This window comes from Theobroma cacao, chromosome 1, assembly GCF_000208745.1.
Source record: "Theobroma cacao cultivar B97-61/B2 chromosome 1, Criollo_cocoa_genome_V2, whole genome shotgun sequence".
NCBI classification, from domain to species: domain Eukaryota; kingdom Viridiplantae; phylum Streptophyta; class Magnoliopsida; order Malvales; family Malvaceae; genus Theobroma; species Theobroma cacao.
In genome coordinates, this window is record NC_030850.1 from 27301640 (window position 1) to 27322844 (window position 21205).

General features: G+C 31.5%; 1 protein-coding gene and 1 pseudogene across 2 annotated transcripts; both read right to left on the reverse strand.

Annotated features, from left to right (window-relative positions):
• LOC18613133 lies at positions 563-4275 on the reverse strand (annotated as a pseudogene).
• Positions 6014-10687, reverse strand: LOC18613135. 2 transcript variants are annotated; one of them, XM_007050224.2, is made up of 5 exons: positions 10418-10687; positions 8135-8307; positions 7231-7414; positions 6591-6704; positions 6014-6501 (listed from the first exon to the last, which is right to left on the reverse strand). In XM_007050224.2, the coding sequence occupies exons 1-4, from the start codon at positions 10487-10489 to the stop codon at positions 6612-6614; spliced, it is 522 nt and encodes a 173-aa protein (XP_007050286.2). In that variant the 5' UTR covers positions 10490-10687; the 3' UTR covers positions 6014-6501; positions 6591-6611. The 2 variants fall into 2 exon arrangements, with proteins under 2 accessions (XP_007050286.2, XP_007050285.1); XM_007050223.2 differs by having other exon boundaries at positions 6591-6697; positions 10418-10683.

Here is a 21205-nt window from a genome sequence, read left to right on the forward strand (position 1 = left end):
TTGAAATTAGAGAAATAGTCTTCTATTTTTTGCTAACAAAAAATGTAAATTATGTCTTTTGATATATTAAATAAAAATTCATATTACCTTCAAAAAAAACGAAAAAAATCATTTCTTTGAAACAAGAATGTAGTGTTGAGGAAACATAAATGCCAAAATTTTGAATAACGTGTCTTTCAATATAGATAAGCATTCCATCTTTGGGAAGAAAATGACAAATTACAAGCATAACTAGTGCATATTAGCATGGAAAGTAATAAATAATAAAAAAGCTTTGTCATACTATAAATGCCTTTTAGATGAAAATATTATTACATATAATCAAAAGCCAAGATCTAGTTTACAAAAATACACTGACCTTGAAAGTTATGGATGAATATTCATCCTTTTACACTAACTTACAACATGCATAAAACCAATAAAATAGCTACAATAACATCACCATTATACAACCAACAACACAACGGTCAACTCAAAAAGGTTCAAACCTGTTAATGAACCTCATAATTAGTATCAACATCAACCACAAGTGTCAAAAAGTTACAATTTCATTAACTTACCTTCACAAAAAGTTTCAGAGCCATCCAAGCTCAACGGTCAGTAAGAAATGTCCTCAGCCATTCAAGTCTTCGATCAGGATCAATACTAAAAAACACAAACATAAGAGTTAGAGATTCAAGAAGTTTAATTGAAGAAAGAACCCTTTCCCTCGATGTCAATCCCTCTACTTGACCTAAAATCCCATCCAACTCTTGAGCCTTTTGTTGGATATTCACCTTTGCACCAACACTTTTGCTAAACTCAATTCCAGCCTCTTTTATATTTTCACCCAATATCATGGTAGCAGTAATAATTGATTCGGATGTAATGGGATCGCCCGTCTCATTTAGCCTTTTTCTCTTCCTTACTAAAGTTGTTTCACTTCTAAGAGCTGATGTTTAAGGTTGAATATTTGAGAAATCTTCATTGTCCAAACTATATGCAGCTACGTTTTCACTTTCAATTTCCTCATTTATTGCTTCATTACAGTCATGCATTTCTTTGAGGATATCTGTTGCAGTTTGGGCATCTTTTCCTGTTGCACGATCTCTTGCATAAATAAGACTAAGCTCATTGAAGAAAGGAAAACTCTTTCTTCTAAAACGGCTAGCCTCCTTATGACTCTAATAAAAAAAAAAAAAGACTATTAGTTGTATTATTATTAAGAAACTAATATGCAAATACAAAAATAAGTTCAACCCAAAAACTTACCTGTATGTAAGATTCCCATACAGGATCATCAGCAACAACCATGTTTCTTTGATCATCCCACCCAAATCAACTAGTATGTGTTCCTTGCACTATATCATATATAATAGCCCATTCTTTTTCAAAGTCTTTATTCTAGACTCTATGTGGGGTTTCGCCTTCAAGTTTGCATTCGGTAATTTTGTTGCAAGCATATTTTCAAGTTCCATTAAATAACCCCCTTTAAAACTAGTGTAAGCATTGTATTTTCCTATATTGTGCAAATCAGTCAAAGCTGAAATAAGTGCAACATCTTCATGATAATTCCATTTTCTTTTGGTTCCCTTTGAACTTTGAAAAGCTACAGCTGAAGATGTGGACATTGTTTTCTACCATACACCAAATAATTTATTATAAAAATTTAATTATAATGCTTAAAAAATAAAAAATAAAGAGATATATCCAATAATATATTAAAAGTTGTCAAACTTTATTCACATGATAAAAAGTACAATATATACAACAATTACCAACAATAATTGACAAAACATTAAGACACTACGAACAAATTAAAACACTAAAACAGTCCTTCAATTAACATAACACTAACATATGTCAATCATCATTCTGCCTAAATGTTTGCCATTCATTGAACATTTGATTTGCTAATTCCATTATCAAATTTCCCCAATTATCAGTAGGATCAATAGTAGTTATAAAATCCTCATTAACTGTAGTGTTGGTTTCAAAATATTCCCTTAAATCCATTTCAATGGGATCAAAACTCATCTCCCTCCTAATAAAATTATGAAGCAAACAACAAACTATAATAATCCGATTATGTATCCTAATCGGATAAAATGATGGACTCCTAAGGATACCCCACCTCATTTTCAACAACCTAAAACACCTCTCTATAACATTGCGAGCAGTAGCATGTTTCATATTAAAAAAATTCTTTAGGACTGTGTGGTAAATGACCTTGACGCCATTCATGCAAATGATATCGTTGACCCCTAAAAGGTGCAAGAAAGCCCTCACAATTTATATAGCCTGCATCAACTAGATAGTAACAACCTATATAAAACAAACTAAATAAGTTATTTATTTATTTAATTAGAATAATCATATAGTGCATAATTTGAAAAACCTTCCCATTATCATAGGAAAGCTTACCATGAGGCACTTTAAGTCCATTTCTTCTCCTGAGTGCATCTTGAAGAATTCTACCACCAGCTACAGACCTTTCCCAATCAAGAAGAACAAAGACAAATTACATGTCAAGTGTACATACACCCAACATATTTGTTGCAATATCCCTTTTACGAGTGCGATATCTAGGTTTATCTGCCCTTGGCACCTTAATCCTGATGTATGTCCCATCTAGAGTACCTAAACAATTCTACAAATCCAATGTAATGAATTATTTATAAGTAAACCTATTAATGTCTTGTATATATATAGTTACAAAAGGTAATAACATCAATAATCTACCTTAAACAACTTCCACCGATTGTCTGTTGAGTTTGTTGGAATTGACTCAGGTTTTTTAAACAAATGTTCTTGCAATTTCAGCACTGCATTTAAAACATTATGAAAGTGCCGACTAATTGTCTCACCCGACCTTTTAAAATTTAAACTAATTACTCGATTTTTAACATGATGAGCAATAATATAAAAGAATATTACTACGTGTTCATCTACAAGCATGTTCTTTGTTGACTTCAACCCTCCAATACTTTTTAACATTTCACATAATTTAAAAAAGGTTACTCTATTCATCATAATTTGTGAAATACATGAAATGTCATTATCATACACAAGTCGCCTCACATACTCTCGATTTGCAACAAAATCTAATGCATAAGATCTTACTTTTGACGTATAAGTACATAAAGTCAATGCTGCAGACAACAAAGTCAAGAATGAACTAACAGCATGACAAATCTCCATATAAAACTTAAACATAGCTAGTAGCATTTTTCGTCGTTCAGCATTTCTTCTCAAATACAAACGAACCATGGCTACAAAAAATAAATATTCTAATCTATTTTATTATGTACAAAAAATATTAAAGCCATATGGCATATAAAAAGTAAGTGACCTCAAGCGCACATCATCTCAAAATCATGTTGACAGTAAATAATTCAAAGGAAATAATTCATGTCTTTAAGTGCCTGCTAACAAAAATAGAGGAAATATTTGATTTTCATATTAAAAATTATACCACATTTGCATTTTTTTGATAAATAAAACAGAAAACATGCAAACAAGTGTAAGAGTTATCACAGAACCAGCAGCCTGTATGGAAATGTAAACGAAAAATTTTTCCCCTTAAGGCAGACTCAATGTACAGTCTACTCGCGTACAGTAACATGGACATGACCAGCACAACTGCTGTAGATATTGTACTCATTAAAATTCCATTCAAACTAAAGCAAGTTCACAGCAAAAAGAATGCATTAATCCTAGGGCTTTAGCATACCTGAAAAAAACCAACTAAAAAAAGAAATATGCTTTTTATTTTTTTTGCATTTCAAATCGCACATTACATCCATTAACCCAAAAGAAAAATGAAAATCATACATAAGACGGACCACAACTCTTCAACACAATTCAAAGCAATATAGATCACTAGTATAGTATTAAATTATATCTAAATACGTCATTGCATTGTTAGATTAATTTAGGATAGCTATGTAAACTTAATCAACCAATCACTAATTCTAAATTTGAAAATTTCAAACTTAACCATTCAAAGTAATTGTACTACACCTCTTCAATTTCAATTGTTAAAGTTAAAAGTATTTTGATGGAGTGATAACTAAATCAAAAATATTAGTAGGAGAATACCATGGAGTGGCATGACAAATAATATCATTCACGAGTTGCATGTTTACTTTTATTTAATTCATGCAATCTTAGGCCATCTCATATCATTGTATTTACTTCATTTGCATGCCTCACATGATTTAAACTAAAAAAAAAAACCCATCAATAATTTTAACTTGATACATTATCACTAAATTATTTAGTCAACGAAAAGCTTTCAAAACATTCTGCTAAATATAACATTTATTAAATTATGTACAAAGAAATAAATAAATTAATTAGTTATTAGTTTATGCTATAGTCAAAAGCTTAAGATTCAACAATAAGAATGTTTTAATACTCCAAGCCAATAAGTTCATCTAATTGCGTAATATAAATTGCTAAATTTTCTAAGATTAAGTTGACTTTATGATATGTTATTTTTATAATGAAGTTGACATATTTTTGCCTTGCATATGACTATATATTTTGGCAGCTTGGTAATTGATTAAAAACTAATACTTTTTATTTACTCAACTAGGATCGTATTTGATAATTAATTAGGAAAATTAATTAAAGCAAATTTGATAAGATAACCTAATGGTCGTTATCCTTTTTTAACTGAGATTGAATTTCTTTTATTGAAATTTGCTTACGTCAAAGAAAGAAAAAAGGGCAAAAGAAGTCTAGAGGAGAGATTAGAGAAATGACAAACTGGGATTCCTCCTACAGTCAAATCAGAATTTATGTCAAAAGAGAAATGACATGAGTCCCATATTTCTCAATGAATCTACCACATAATTTCCAAATCGAAAATCACTAGCTAACAAAATGAAGAAAATAGAATTGAACGAAGCCTAATCAATTATACTTCATTTATCTTGTCTTTGTTGCTTTTCAGCAACCAAACAGAGTAAAAAATCGAGGAAATGATAACAAACTCGACCCACAAAGAAAGAAATCACAGCAAGTACCTGGAGTATGGAAGAGAATAATGTAGCTGGAACTTTGGATGAGAGAGGCGGTGCTACTGGCAGAACCTTAAACTGTGGAAGAGCGACTGCTTGAAAGAGGAAAAGATCGATTGAGAGAAAAGGAGGAAGAGGGGAAGATCAGCTGAGAGAAAGAGGGGAAGATCAGCTGAGAGAAAGAGGGGAAAATCGGCTAAGAGAAAAAAGGATCGATCGACTTAGAGAAAGAGGGGAAGAGGGGAAGAGGGGAAGATTGGAGTGGAGAAAAAGGAGTCGATCGGCTGAGAGAAAATGGGAAAGAAGGAAGAGAGAGAAAATAATTATTTTATATAGACCAAGTTGGAATTTTGTAAATGGAATGAGGGTATTTTAGTCATTATGTATTTTGCAACTATTCCATGTCTCACGGAATAGACAAAGCCGGGGGAGAAATCGGGTTTGCCTAAAGCAGCTTTATTACCCATTGCACGATATAAGAATTATTGAGGAATTCCTATTCCGTGCTGCACCTCTAAACCAAATGAGGTGACAAAAATTGAGTAAAAATAAAAAGGTAATGACATAGTTATTCCCCATACCAAATGTATGGTAAAAAAATGTTTGAATGAGATCTTAATCTTGAAAATTTATAAATTATTAATAAAAACATCACTTTTATTTATTATTTTATATCTACATGATATTATCACATGACCATACATGATCATATCATCATATATTTTTTTATCTAATATAATATCTCAACACCACATAATATAAAATAATAAGTATTATTTTAATAAAATAACAATTAATCAATAATTAATTATAAAAATTTATTTAATTTAAAATAAAAATATAAAAATTAAATTGAATAACAAAATTTTTTAAATAATTAAAAAAAAACTATTTATATTATACCGATTATTTTTGTATCAGACTTTCTTCTCTACTTTTTTATTTTCCTCTCCTCTCAAGGTAAATCAGGCATCAAAAGAGTGCTCCAACCTTAGAACCTGAACAAATGAAGATAAGTCAAGACTCAATAGCCAGCCACCAGATACAAAGATGCTCCATCTTCTTTCATTTTTCCCAAAAGTTTAGCTAAGCTACTCTCAAATTACAGACCGTTCAAAGGCAGTTGTTCAATATAATTGAAATTCAAAATTCAACACAGGCTGCCTATCGAGTTCTGAATAAATAACCCAATTGCACGCACCTCTTAAGGACAAACAGCCGCCCCCATCACATGAACCTAAATACTTCCATCTTTTATTGTACCCTATTTTTTTCTTTTCTTAACTTGCATGCTAAACTAAAAAGACACCCACAGAGGAAAAGGGGCAATAACAATAATAGATACACGCTTAAAGGAGTCAGCATCAAGTGTGGCCAGTTTATGCTTTGTGATTTTTTGCCATTTCATCGACATCATGCTTTGTGATTTTTCGCCATTTCATTGACATCCAGCTCTATTTCCAACACTGGAGAATCCTTTCGCATGCTGAAATGACTGTTACAGGAACAAACAAGTTTCAGCAATCAACAAAATGTCACCTTTTGTAAAACAATAATGGTTTGAGATAATTATATCCCAGCTACCTGTTCTGCACAGGACCATGATCAACAGCTGTCCGCAGACAATATATAACTCGGCCAACAATGTCTGTCATGGGAACCGGACCATATAACCGACTGTCCTCTGCTTCCTATCACCTCAAAAGGAGAAAACCGAAAACAATAAAAAATGGAGAATATGGATCAGGTACTACCAAAGCCATATAAATGGTTGAATAAGTTCTTCATTAATCATGCAAAACAGGTTCAAAGAACTTAGCTCACAATAGTAAAGAGACATGCACGTAATAGCTAATAAGCAGCCTTCTAGAATCAAGATCACAAACTGGATGGCTGTTATCAAATTCACCTTTCCATCTCTCTAAGCATTGAGCTTTCAGGCACAAAAAGTTGCTTCTCCAGAACTTTTTAGTGACAATGGTTAGAACTCTTCCAGAAATCCACTATATAGCCTTGATAAAATAAATGGAGGATGTTCAAGCTAAAATTCCTTCTCTGGCCAACTTATACAGCCACCACAAGGGGGTCTGCCAAAATTCCAGCTCTCCCAGAGTGGTAATGAACACCGTTTTCTGTTTTCTTAAATCTAAATGATGCCTACAGATTTATACAAGCATAGCAACTAAAACTTTTATCAATTGTAACATTTATTAATATTTTATACCTTGGGCTTCAATTTTTCATTGTCAGCCAGCACCCAGCACTGGTCCTTTTCAAGAACAAATGGCTCATCTTTCTCATCAGTAGAGACCATTTCATATCCTTCAATGGCAGCCAATCTTCTGACCAGATAGTTATCTGAACTATCAGGGTCCTTCAAGACAACAACATCTCCAACAAAAACTCGACTGTTCAGAAGTTATGCATAAAGTTAGGAAACCTTGAAATCATATTCAAAAAGGAAGAGTAAATATGAAAGATATATTGCACAGAAGAGGCAAGAGAGAAAGGGGACCACAAGAAGATTCTGCTTCAATAACAGTGATTGAACAATGACTCATGAATGAGAATGCCATGTCAGCTAGCTTTATACTTCAAGTTATCTTCACACATAAGTACATAGAGTTATACATACAGATTTGTTTATTTGCATACATATTTAGAAGTAATGATGGATTGAATAGCGGAACCGAAGAAAGTGCTTGGCCTTGCAACCCAATTGTTAATTTTATAACATGGCTTGCACATATACAATTAGATGGAAGCCAGGGAACTGATGTTCAAAATGAGTAATATAAAATTATAAATTGAACTTAAAAATGAACAGCAAAACATTTCAAACAGGTCTGGTTACAAACGTCTACATGCACAGATTCTTAGATGATTGAAGTGGATTCATCATCAATTTGTAATGGACCAGCTCAAACCAGAGTAAAGAAACCATAAGTTTATTTTTCAGGTGTTGTAGGAACTTGCACATTTAAATTTTCACAGTGAAGTGAATCTATGAAAAACCGTACCAAGAATAACAACAAAGAGCTGCACAATTTGAAAAGAGAAAAACCATTCATCCCAACAAAACAACAAAATAAATTCTTCTTTGAGAAAAAAAAAAAAAGTAGTATTACGTTGGGTCTGCAGCTGCAATCTTCCGAACAAGAAGAGTACCCCCTTGAGCTCCGATAGTTGGGGCCATGGCCTCTCCTTTATTCCAGTGTAAATAAGTCAACTTTCCCTGAAATAGATTTTTCCAAACTGCATCGTGTACTTCCCGATCACTGATTTGACCTCTCTTATAGCTCTGTTTCACATCAAGGTTCCTGTTAGGAAAAGAAAGCTAACAAAAACCTATCCATAATTCTGCATTTCAGAAGCATTAAAATTATTTAGCAGAACAAACTGGAGGCAAGAACCAACAATACAAGCTATCTACTTATTTCAAAAGTTCCATTATCGACGGAAGTACCTCTAAATCATAAATTAAGCATGGAGACTTCACAAATAAAGCTCATGAACCCTTTTTTTTAATTTAAAACATTCCTCAAATTCTCTACAAATTTCCAACTTTTTTTAGCAAAAGTATTATTCATATGAAAAATGATATAACCAACAAAATTATACAGGGTTTTCTTAATGTAATGGAATTTGAAGTTGCTAGCCTATTCTTGAGCTACTAGTAAACTGCTGGTCACAGAAAGACTCCAGTTTTAGCCTCTGGCAAAAGTCACAAGGATGGAACATGTTCTGCTTACATTTGCCCATTGACATAGAAGCCCAGCAATCAGCATGGTGCTTAACTTGGCCAAAGTTGCAAGATGATATATTTTCTGTGACACGTTGACCAGAAAAGTTGTGGAATAACAAATCTCATTGCAATTCATCATAAAAGATGAGAACAGAAACTGTAGACTCCCCTCAACCTTAGCCCCGTTTGGATCTCACAAAATAGGGAGCAAGTGCAAAGAAAAAATAAAAACTTCTAACAATTAAATGAGTCCTTCCCTTCACTATTTCAGTCCAATGTTGAAATGAAAGGTTGACCAAAAGACCTAAAATCACAACTTAAGAGCCTTACTTATTACCTTGTTGGACACCAGAAAATTTTCATATCATACAATGAAGCATTTTTAGTTGACTACAAAAGTTAACCCAAAAGGATGTCAGTCTGCTGCAAGATTGGTGCAAGACCTCAAAAAAGAAGAAAGGTCATAAAATCCTTCAAAGGGGAAAAGTGATGTTTGCAAACTTGTTAAAGCAGTTACTATCATAGCAAGCCAGTTAGATTGTTTTACAGATGGGTATTTCCTCGTTTTTATATCAATGACCTTTGGAAGAAAGATGTCCATGCCTTAAAGAAGAATTTGATTCCATGCTTACTAAATCTTTAAGCAGAAATGGGATATGTAAGGAGCACTAAGCAATGTCCATGTAATTTTCATTTATGCAAAGATGCCCAACATAGTTCCCAAATAAATGTTTGCCCTGTTCCTGAGACAAGTCCCTCGCATAATACAACAAATGCACCTACTATTTAATTTATTCAACTCAAAAGTATATGCAATTGTAAATGGAAAATTTGCTCCCCGTAGATGATACAAATAAAAAGAATAAAAAATCATTGCCCTTACTTAACTTTTGCTAGGGACCAACAATCAGATTTATGTCTCCACCTGCTGCCTAAATTATACTACTAGTTACAACATGAAATATATGATCTTCCACCTTTTTGTCAAACCCCACATTGGTGGACTTAGGCTTCAAAAATCATACTAACATCAAGACTATAATGCAAGGGAATGCATTCTAGCATTGGCCCTAGTGAAACCTAGCTTCAAACACTGATTTTCAGATTCTATCTAGGAAACCAGTTTTAAGCAAACCATTTCCCAATCAACATCAATATCAAAATAAATCAATCAATACATATAATTAAAACTGAGTTGCTATCATTATACTCAAGGAATTTTTGCACACTTTCTAAGAATTTCACTACATGCAACAATTTGCTTGGTAATTTTGAAAATATACGACCATAGGACTTCATTGAAAATAGAGGTTAAAAACACAAGATGGCATTCAGAAATCAGAACCATTCCAGTATCAAGATGAAAACATTAGAAAACCCTTCATAGCAACAATTTAAGAATCCAAAAAAGCTCATGCATCAAAAGAACAAAATGAAAACATTAGAAAACTACCCAAATCACCAAAAAAGTCTCCACCTTTACCCAAATAAAACAAAACTCAAATTCCCGTCACCGAATCAACAGAACCGACGAAATGAACCATACCCAACACTCCAAAATCATAGCTTCTCCACATATTCATAAAAACAATCTAAGATAACCAAATTCGAAATAAAATGATAAAGTGACACTAAACGGGAAGAGATAAGATAAAGAAGAAGTGACCTTCCAGCTGAGAGAGACAGAGTACTCGAGCTTGTGAGCTATGTATCGAAACCACGTCGACAAAGAAACCATTGCCGAGTTTTACCCAAACTGTTTTGCTCGTTCGTTCTAGACTAGATTTGCAGGTGAGGAGGCTTTTTTGTTAAACCCCCCTTGATTTTTTTTTTCTTATTTTGCCTTTTTTTTTTTTTTGATGTGGAAAGAGGTTTTCTTTTTCCGGTACTAGAATTGGCCTGTGCGTTGCGCTCGGGCCAAATAAAAAACCTAGGTGGAAGTGCCGATGATAAAAAGAATATACAAAAATAATTTTACATTTTTTACTCTAAAGGAGGAGAGTATATCATAATTATTTATAATAATTGTATATATTTATTTCCACATATTTTAGGAAAACTGAATGTTTATGAACGAAATTAAGATCATAATTTGCTCTTCAATTTATCATGCTTGGTGTAAAGAAAAAATATAAAGCCGTGGTTATGATTATACATTCATTCCTACTCATTTAATAAAAAGTTAATACTCATGAACAAAATTAAAATTATGATTTGCTGCTGTGTTTTTGTAGGTTTTTGTGTGTATACAAAAGTTGACGTTATAATGCTCATGCTGCTTGTGAACAAAAAATATGAAGAAATGCTTATAATCCTATACATTCATTGCCACTCAATTTACAAAATGTTAGTTCCCATGAACAAAATCAAGATAATGATCTGATGTAGTGTTTTTGTAGATCTTTGTGTATATACAAAAGTTAACATGATAGTATTCAATTCATAATGTTGCCTATGAACAAAAATATAAGGTAGCGTTGGACATAATTGTGAGTCAAATTCTAGAGTTTCTTAATATTAAGGGGTGGAAGACTTTTCAATGAGGTTATTCTTTGGTGATTGGATTGTTTTAAAGGATCTTCTACGTGAGGAAAAACAGAAATAAGAAGTTAGGTTTGGTAATGACTGGATTAGCTAAAGTATTAAGATGAATGACATTATAATATTAGGTAAAAAATACAAAAAGCATAGCATATTAGATAGATTTAAAAGAAATTTATCACCTACTAAAAGTAAAACTAGAATCATTTCATGTATATGGCTAGAGTGAAATTCTCGAAAAAAAACCCTAAAAAATAAAACAACAAATAAAAAAAACTCAAGAGCCTCTTATTTTCAGTAGAATTTTACTTCTTTTAAATAAATTAAAATTGTTACGAAATATAAATTGAAAAAACAATTATAAAAGAAAAGTATTAGTAAAGTAAGAAAAATCTTATTTAAGTGTGTATTTACAAATGAAGTGTGAGGTCTACTTATAGATTAATAATCTCTTAAATTCTAATCTTAATCTAATTTAATTTATATCCAAATTTAGATATACATAATCAAATCTAAGAGTTTAAATAATATTATATTTCTTTTGTCTGGCATGTTGCACTGTTTGACTTAGTCTGAACTTCTTGAGTCATAACATAATGAACATTCACACATATATTTATGACACTCTCCTTTGAATGTCCATTGTTATCACGATCCGGAACTCTCATCGAGCCCGTGACAATCGCCGCGACGTCCTAATAGACATTCATTACCCAAAATGTCAATCGAAACCTCGCAAGGCTTAATATCAGTTTTTCTCGCTTCTCCTGTGAGTATTAGCCACTAAAATTATGTTTTGAGAGATTATAAATTATTTCCAAATCAAAAGAATAAAAAACAATTTTTTTCTCACATGAACATTTTGGTCATTTTTCCTAAAAAATCTCGAAATTCGCTAAAAATGTAGTATGCGAGTACAAAACACATAATTCATAATCAAAAATAAATTTGGATGTCTAAAACATTCGTTTAAAATGAAATTATGACTATTAGAATAAAATAAAAATACTGAATAAAATATTCAATTTTCTCATAAAACAATATTTTTAGAACACTGCATAAATAATTTTTACAGCGTAAAAGCAAAATAAATTCATATTGTAATATAGTAAGCTAGAGTATTTAATTTAATTTATAATAACAAATGGGTCCACGAGCGACCAAAAGTATTAAAAGCAGTAAACCTATAGTTTTTGAGGATGCAAGTCCAACTGTAACCCTCAACAAAATAAGCTATCTACTGACTATCTTGAGCCTGAAAGGGGTGGAAAGGAGGGTGGTGAGATTTTATAATCTCAGTGAGTAAACAAATATCATCTAAAATTTCTAAAGCTGAGTAAATAGAGACAGATAAAATAATTTAATATACTGTAATTCATCACCTTTCAACTCATTTCAACCAAATAAAATCAATTCATATAAATCGAGTAATCAACATGGCTTATGAATTTCTTAAAAACTTTGGCGCGTGCCAAAATCATTCTCATACCCAGTTATCAGGGATGCCTTGATCGAGGGCTATCCCAACCGAGTAAGCCAAGGCTGTTAAAAAGTTATGTACGCATAAATCATATTTTTATTTTGAAAACATAGCCGTTCCTTGACGTTGGCTGCGTTCACCCTCACATGGTGGTTTGGCGTGAAGTGAACTCTAAAGTATTAACCTCAAAATTTATCCATCCGCGCCTCTCATACTGAGGAATGAATATGACCAGGTTCCGTGCCCCTCTAATAGGCTAGTCCACAGAACCAGTCCACTGCAGCAAGCTAAACCCACCATACAATAAAAATTCAATAGCATGACATGACAATTTTATCATTATCCAGCCTATCAAGGCAAACAACAGTTTATACATTTCAACACAAATACCAATTCAACCATTTATGCCAATATTGTCATAAGCCAATCAATTAGAACCATAAATTCACAATACATCAAATGGTCTCCAATTACTCTATTTGAAAAGCCATCATTTAATTTCAAGACAATTTTATAAAATCATCTCATTTAATCATATTTTGCTTATAAATATAAAGATTTGCCATTTAAACTCATTTTTCATAAAATCACAAAATCGGATAAAAACCACTTTAGATAATTAAGACGATAGTAAGGTTACTCACTATTTCGGGAGTTGAATTCCAAGTACTCCGATTCTTGATCCTCGGGTACTATCTATTTACTTTTGCCAGAATGCTCACCACCTAGACATAATGCACAATAAGCCATTTACTACATTTGTGCTAAATTGTTATAAAACCAACTCAGGTTCTATACTAATACATGAAATGGGATGTGAAATACTTGGGTAACTATCTAAATACGGTGTTCAATATAAATTCAGTTATGTACCTAAATAAAACGGTATTGACCTAATTCGATCTATCTCTCGATTAATTGGTCAATATGTCCAATTTAACTCCAAATAATTCCATTTTTCTCCCAATACTCCAAATCATCAAACACAAGTCAAATAACATAAAATCTAGTAAAATCATTTTCACATTTTCTCTTGGAAAATTCGACCATGGTGGGTGCATCAATACTATGATTTTTCCTACTTGATTCTCACACCATAAATCATCATTTCCTAACCAATTCACTTGAAATAAAATCAAAATCATCACCCACACTCTACATGAAAATTCGGCCAATGATGGGTGATGGGAGAAAATGAATTTTTCTTGCTTGATTTTCATACTACACATCACTAACTAACTAAAAACACTAAAATATCTTAAAATCTAACCAAATCAATCATCAAATCTTCTCTCTCTAAATTTGGTTAGCCATGAATCCTTCATGATATCTTGTGATTCAACCATGAAAAATGCAAAATAATGCATGGGAAAGGTAGATCACAAGTCAAAATCAAGAAATTTTACGTTTGATTGCTTAATTACTTGGAATCCACCAATTTTTCTCTTGAATTTTCACCCTAGGGTTCTTGTTCTTTCTTTTCTTCCTTTGTTCTACTTTGTCCGGCCATATGAATGAGAAATGGGCTGATTTTATGTTGACTTTTAAGCCAAAAAATAAAAGGATATAAATTTGACACATGTCACCATTCCATTGGTTCATGTGTCATACTTAGCCATTAAGTAATCTCTCTCTACCACTTAAATTTTCTTAATTATCCATGATAATATTGGGTGAAATCCATGTACTGGACAAGTGTTGGGTGGTGTAAAATTACAATTTTACCCCTAGGGTGGCAAAATGACTATTTTACCCCTACGCTAGAAAAAATATCAAAATTAAAATTCTTCACTTCTCAAACTCAAATTATACTCCCAATGATCAATCTTAGTCAAAAATTCCAGCCAACACTCACATCTTAACCTCGGGTTGCAAAATGACCATTTTGCCCTTAGGTCATGAAAATTCCAATTTGACTCCAAATCGGTCCTCGAGCTCTGAATCACCATTTTAAGTCATTCTGGGGTTATAAAATTCTCAATTTCATTTTAAAATCTCTATTCAGACTAGTTCGAGGCTTAATTCAACTTAATTGTACCATTTGGTACAATACCGTCCTTTAACGATTTTCAAGGGACCCAAGTAAGTAAACATGCATTCTTATGTAAGATTGGCATAATAAACATATTGTAGAGTTCGGCTTGATAATTGTATTAAGAATATGCCTTGTTAAAAACTTATTAAGAAAAAACCTCATGGGAAAAAAATGAGTGAAGGAAAAAATGTATATAATTATTTTCAAGAATAAGCTTTTGAAATACTGTCTCATTAAAAATCTTATCAAGAAAAACCCAGTAGGAAAAAGTTTGATGAAAGAAAAGAGTACAGTATGCATTTTACTTCCCATGATGACTACATTATTTAATATTTTTAAAACGATGTATTCTAATCTTTTGTACCAACTTTTCAAATGTTCCAGTAAGAAGAACTTTGGTGAATAAATCTACTAGATTGTCACTTAAATAAATTTGTTGAACATTAATATCACCTTTTTCTCAAAGATTGTGAGAGAAGAAAAATTTTGGTGAAATATGTTTTGTCTTATTGCCTTAAATGTATCTTTCATTTAACTAAGCAAACGATACAATTAAAGGATATGCAAGTGGTATTATCCTCATATAACGTTGTTAGAATTTTTTTCTTGATTGACAAGCCACATGTTTCTCGAATATATTGAGTTATAGATCTTAACCAGACACATTCACGACTTGTTTTATGAATTGCTAAAATTTCTACATGGTTAAAAGAAATAACAACTATAGTTTGTTTTATAAAACACTATAAAATAGTGGTATCTCTATATGTGAATAAGTAACTTGTCTGAGATTGAGCTTTGTGTGGGTCAAATAAATATTCTATATTTGCATAACCTATTAAATTTGATTTTAATACATATGGGTAATACAAGCCTATATCCATTGTTCCTTGGAGATATCAAAGTATATGTTTAATTCCATTATAATGTCTTTGAGTTAGAAAAGAACTATATCTTGCTAATAAATTTACGATAAATGATACATCAGGTCATGTATTGCTAGTAAGACATATTAGTGCTCCAATTACAGTAATGTCACATCCTATTTTATGGGAGGATTACGATTGAAGCAAGGACTTAGACGGGTATAGCTCGTTAGAACCAAGCAACTCTATTTTCATTCATTCATTCATAATTAGGTTCATTAAGCATCATTATCATACATTAGAGCATTCAATAAACCAATCACATGCATCCATCCATCCATCCATAGACATCAATACACGGTTATGGAACTTCTCAACTTAAACAATGTATATACTTTCATTCATTAATAACATGCATCTACACCCTTGAGTGTCCATGTAAGCTCTCAAGCCAATTATAACATTTATCCATAACATTTCATTAAGTCAATACCATTCCTTGACTACATCATTATAATCATGTTCATACACACATAAACATGAAGTAAAGACCGACTTGTCAGTGAAACATGATCGACCTTCTAGGCGTTCAGTGGGCTGTTAGACACTTACCAAAGAAAGAAGAATGGATCACGTCTCCATGACTTAGGTGGATGAGAGTTATCATTGATCTGTAACAAAAATAAGAGAAACTAATGTGTGAGTTACAAAGATTCTATGAGTGAATACGAGAAATGGACAAGCCAAAGGGGAGAGTTTTTGTACAAATTATATCGTTAATGTAAATATGAATCTTGAGATAAACATACTTCATTTTCAAATTTCTCATCAAATAGAGTTGTTATAAACCAGTCTCATTTTCAGAGTGACATCGACATTTTATACACATATATTTCTTTAAAATCAGTTAAACGTTTACGCAAAGCTTTTAGGAAAAATAAGAAAGCTATACCTTACCTATGATACTTACCATATAACCCAAGCTATGGGTAATGTACTCCATTCTTTCATATATCATGTGAACTGCTCGTGTACTTAAGATTGTCTAATAGAATTTCAACCGTAACATTTTGTGATCATCTCTAAATTCATATAACTCATGTAATCATTTATCAATTTATATAACTCAGTAATCAATATCTAATCTATGAAACTCGACAATGCATTAGAACTTGCTCTACATATCAGTCTATCTTGGTTGTCTCCTAGCCTAAATTGTAATCTATAACTCAGTCAAACATTTTGAAAATAAGAAACAATCATGAGAAACATCATAATAACAAAAATAATATTCAATAATCATGAAATTAAGGATGTTTACTCGCTCTTGGCCCACGTTTGGGTAATGGTGAATGGTACATTGGCCTTATTCAAGTTGAGTGGTCCTCGCCCTACTCAGAATGGATAATGAATTAATCCTCACTATCTCGAATTCCCTATTACCTTTCGTGAATGGCATGTCGACCTTAACCATTTTTCCCTTAACTCAAGGGTCAATCATACCCTATAATTCATTTTGTGAATTCATATTTAATTTCATTTAATCATTCCTTTCAACTAAGATATGGTACTTTAGGGCCAAGAAGTTCTTTATCATGCTCACAAGATCAGAAATGGTATTTTTTTACATCTATTGACCTTACAATTATTGGTGAACTTAATGGATGTGCTTTGTCCATATAAAATCATTTTAACACTTTTGTTATATAATTTTATTAACGGATAAAAATTCCATTTGTCAAGTGCTCACTCTGAAAAACCAAACAAAATTTTATTTTTCTAAGATCTTTTATCTCAAATTCTTTTTTTAAGTAATCCACAACTTTTGATAACTCTTCAAGAGTTTCAATAACGTTTAGGTCATAAACATAAACAACAATTATGACAAATTCATATCCAGATCTTTTTATAAAAACATATGGGCCTATAGGATCATTTTTATAGTCTTTTTTTAACAAATATTCACTAAGGTGATTATACCATATGCATTTAGATTGCTTTAATCCATATACATATTTATTTAATTTGATCAAATAAATTTCTCGAGAATTTTGTACATTCTTTAGACAACTTAAATCTTTCAAGGATTTTTATATAGATATTAATATCAAGTGAGTCATATAAATAAGCTATAGTTACATTCATTAAATGCATTTCAATCTTCTCATGTATTGTCAGACTAATTAAATATAAAAATGTAATTGTAACCACCACAAGAAAATGTATCTCTTTATAATCAATAACAGGCCTTTAGGTAAAACGTTATGTGACAAGCTGTGCTTTATATCTCACAATCTCATTTTTCTCTTTTTTTTTTTGCACAAATACCATTTAGATCCCACTAGTTTTACACCATTTGTTATATGGACTACAGTTCTAAAAATTTCATGTTTTGCAAGGGAATTCAATTCCGCCTTGATTGTGTTGTTCCACATTAGCCAATCATTTTTATGTCTACATTCTTCAATAGATATAGGTTCAAGATCTTCATTTTTTTTTATAATATTTAGCGCTATATTATATGTAAAAAAAATATCATCGACGTTTATTTCATTTCAGTTCCATCTTTTCCTTGTCATGATATAATTTATTAAGATTTCTTCATTTTCAATGACTTTAGGTTTCTGAATTTCTTTTGAAATGTTATAAATTATGTCAAGGGTCTCTTTTACAGTTTCTGTTTCCTTTTTTTGACCATCTTGTATATTTGCTCCTTTGTTTTTCGATGATTTTTACCTTCGAAATTGATTGATTTTCCACACTTATGGCCTGCCTTATCTTATAAGAACATCAATTTTGATTAGAGCATTTACAGTTGGTATATGAGATTTAGTTACTCTATTTAAACCAGTAAATACGTCTAGCATTTGATTTTCTATATTTTACAAGTGAATTATCTTTTGAACTTCAAGTTCACATTGATTTTGGCAAGGATCAAAACTAGATAATAATAATGCATTCCAAGAAATTTTCTTTTTAGCTTATTATTTTCTCCCCTAATGTTGAAAAAATTGTTTTATCAAAATGACAATCGACAAACTTTACTGTGAATAAACCTCCTGTTAATGGTTCTAAATATTTAATTATAAATGAAAATTTGTATCTAGCATTTATTTATAACCTTATTTGAAGATCCATCTTTATGCGTTGTGGTGGAGCAATTAAAACATATACTGCATATCAAAAAATTCTTAAATGAAAAATATTTAGTTTTTGACCATAAACTAATTTTATAAGGGATAATTTATAATAATTCATTGGCCACTTGGCCTGATGCGTACAAGTGTTGTTGTATGCAAAATGGCATGCGTCGCAACTAGAAATGGAGAGTTTAGTTTTCATAAGTAATGGCTGTGCAATTAGTTGAAAATGTATAATAAACAATTCTGCTAGACTATTTTTTTTTTTTTGTATAAACATGAGCAATAGGCTATTTAATAGTTATTTCAACTAATATGTAATAGTCATTAAAGGCTTAAGATGCAAATTCACCAACATTGTCAAGGTGAATTGTCTTGATATTATAATAAAAAAAATGTGCTTTCAAATAAATGATTTGCAGGAATAATCTTGCAAATGCTAAATTATAAGTTGATAATAAGCACACATGAGACCATCTAGTCGATGCATCGATTAAAATTATAAAATATCTAAATAGTCCACATAGTGGATGAATGGGTCCACATATATTGTTAGATTAATAAGCTTAGTATGAGTAAGTCCAAGAGGGGTGAATTGAACTGTTTTAGAAAATTTGAAGAATGTTTTAATTTTTAAAGAAAATAAGATCCCTTCTTTAATCCAATGCTCAATTTGAAACTGATCAAATTAATTGACTTCTCGATCAATGAAACAAATTAGAGTTTCAAGTAAAAAGAAATAGTAGAGAAATTGACACAAGTGTTTTATAGAGGTTTGGCCTCCTTGCCTACGTCTTCTCCCTTATATTCACTAAGGAGTTTAAAATCCACTATTGAATTAAGATTCAAGACAATGCCTTTTGTGGATAAAAAATAATCGTTCAATACAATGCGTTTTTATGGTTAAAGTACAACCACTCTACCTTTTCTATTGGTTAAGGTATAACCACTTAAGCAAGTACAATAAAAGAAAGACAAGTGCAGCTAATATGCCTCTTAACGCTGAAAAGAGAATTTGTTACAGTGGTTAAATGAAAAGATGAAAGCTTAATAGATGCTTGACTGGAAGACTTTTTGAATTTAAAAAGAGTACAATGAGTTTTGAATGTCACTTGGCTAAATCTTCTCTCTTGAGCTGTGTTTTCAAATCTTCTAATCTTAATAGATGCTGAAGAAGCTTGTATTTATAGTTGTAGGAACTTTAAGGGTAGTTAGGAGTGCATTTAATGTGAAAATAGTCGTTCTTCTCTTCGTTCAAGACTCCAACGATCACATTGTATCGATACATATGTGTATGTATCGATACATTGCCTTTTATTTTGGAATTCTCACCGAGATATATCGACACATTTGTGCATGTATCAATACATTTGAACTTGCTTGCAAAGGTTTTGACATTCTGGTTAAAATGTATCGATACTTTTGAGATAGTGAGCACTTCTGTTGAAAATGTATTGATGCATTTCTAAAATGTATCAATACTTTTAGGGTAGTAAGTATTCTGTCTCAATTCTAATGATACAATTGAGAATGTATAGATAGATTTGAGTTCGACTTTTGAGTTTTGACTATGTTGAAGAACATGTATCGATAGATGTTGGAATCTATCGATACTTATCCAAATGTATCAATACATGAAGAACATGCATCGATAGATTTGGACCAGAATGCAATTTTCAGAGGCTTTTTCATTTCTTTTCTTTTTCAAACTTACTTGATGTTGTTTGGGAATGTGAGAGCTTTGATCCTCCATAGGTTAAATGACTTTTGGTCATTTCTTTTTATCATTTCAAAATATATAAAGAAAAAATATTCTAACAATTTCTCCTTTTTTGATATGACAAAACTAATGAGTAAAATTTTGAAACTTGATTTGCTAGATTTTTTTAAGATTTGGAAATTTGTTTTAATCTTAAGTCCTCCCCTAAAATTTATGCTCCCTCTTAACTTAAGGTCTTAAAGAATTATGTGATTTAGGAGTTTGCTCTCTATTTTCCCCCTTTTTGTTATATAAAAAAAATGAAGAATGATACAGAGATAAAGAGAGAGAGAGAAAGCGCAACACGAGTGAATTAGGAATTGCAAATGGCATGTGAGCATAAAGTAATAAAACAACTAGTCATAATTAGAATGAACACAGGTGATGATGGTACAAATCAAAATGATAATAAACATAAACAACTATGCAGAGTCAGAATAAATCCTAAACCAAAGTACAACCAAAATTAGTCATTGAAGACCATGTAATAGCAGCAAAGGAAATCCGAAATATACTAAAAAAAATCCAATAAATGTGCAATGATGATCATGAAGAGAATGTGGCCATCTAATCCAATAAGGCATGAAAGGGGAAGTGAGCATCCAATGTGCTCCTCAAGAAGCTATTGGCAAT

Bases quoted from the DNA above. Each gene is read 5' to 3' on its own strand.
- LOC18613135 (XM_007050223.2), bottom strand. From the start codon at position 10,489: ATGGTTTCTTTGTCGACGTGGTTTCGATACATAGCTCACAAGCTCGAG. The intron at 7,415-8,134 runs GTAATACTACTT...ACTTCTGAACAG, and splicing joins ATTGCAGCTGCAGACCCAAC to TCGAGTTTTTGTTGGAGATG. The intron at 6,502-6,590 runs GTAGCTGGGATA...TTCCTGTAACAG, and splicing joins CATGGTCCTGTGCAGAACAG to TCATTTCAGCATGCGAAAGG.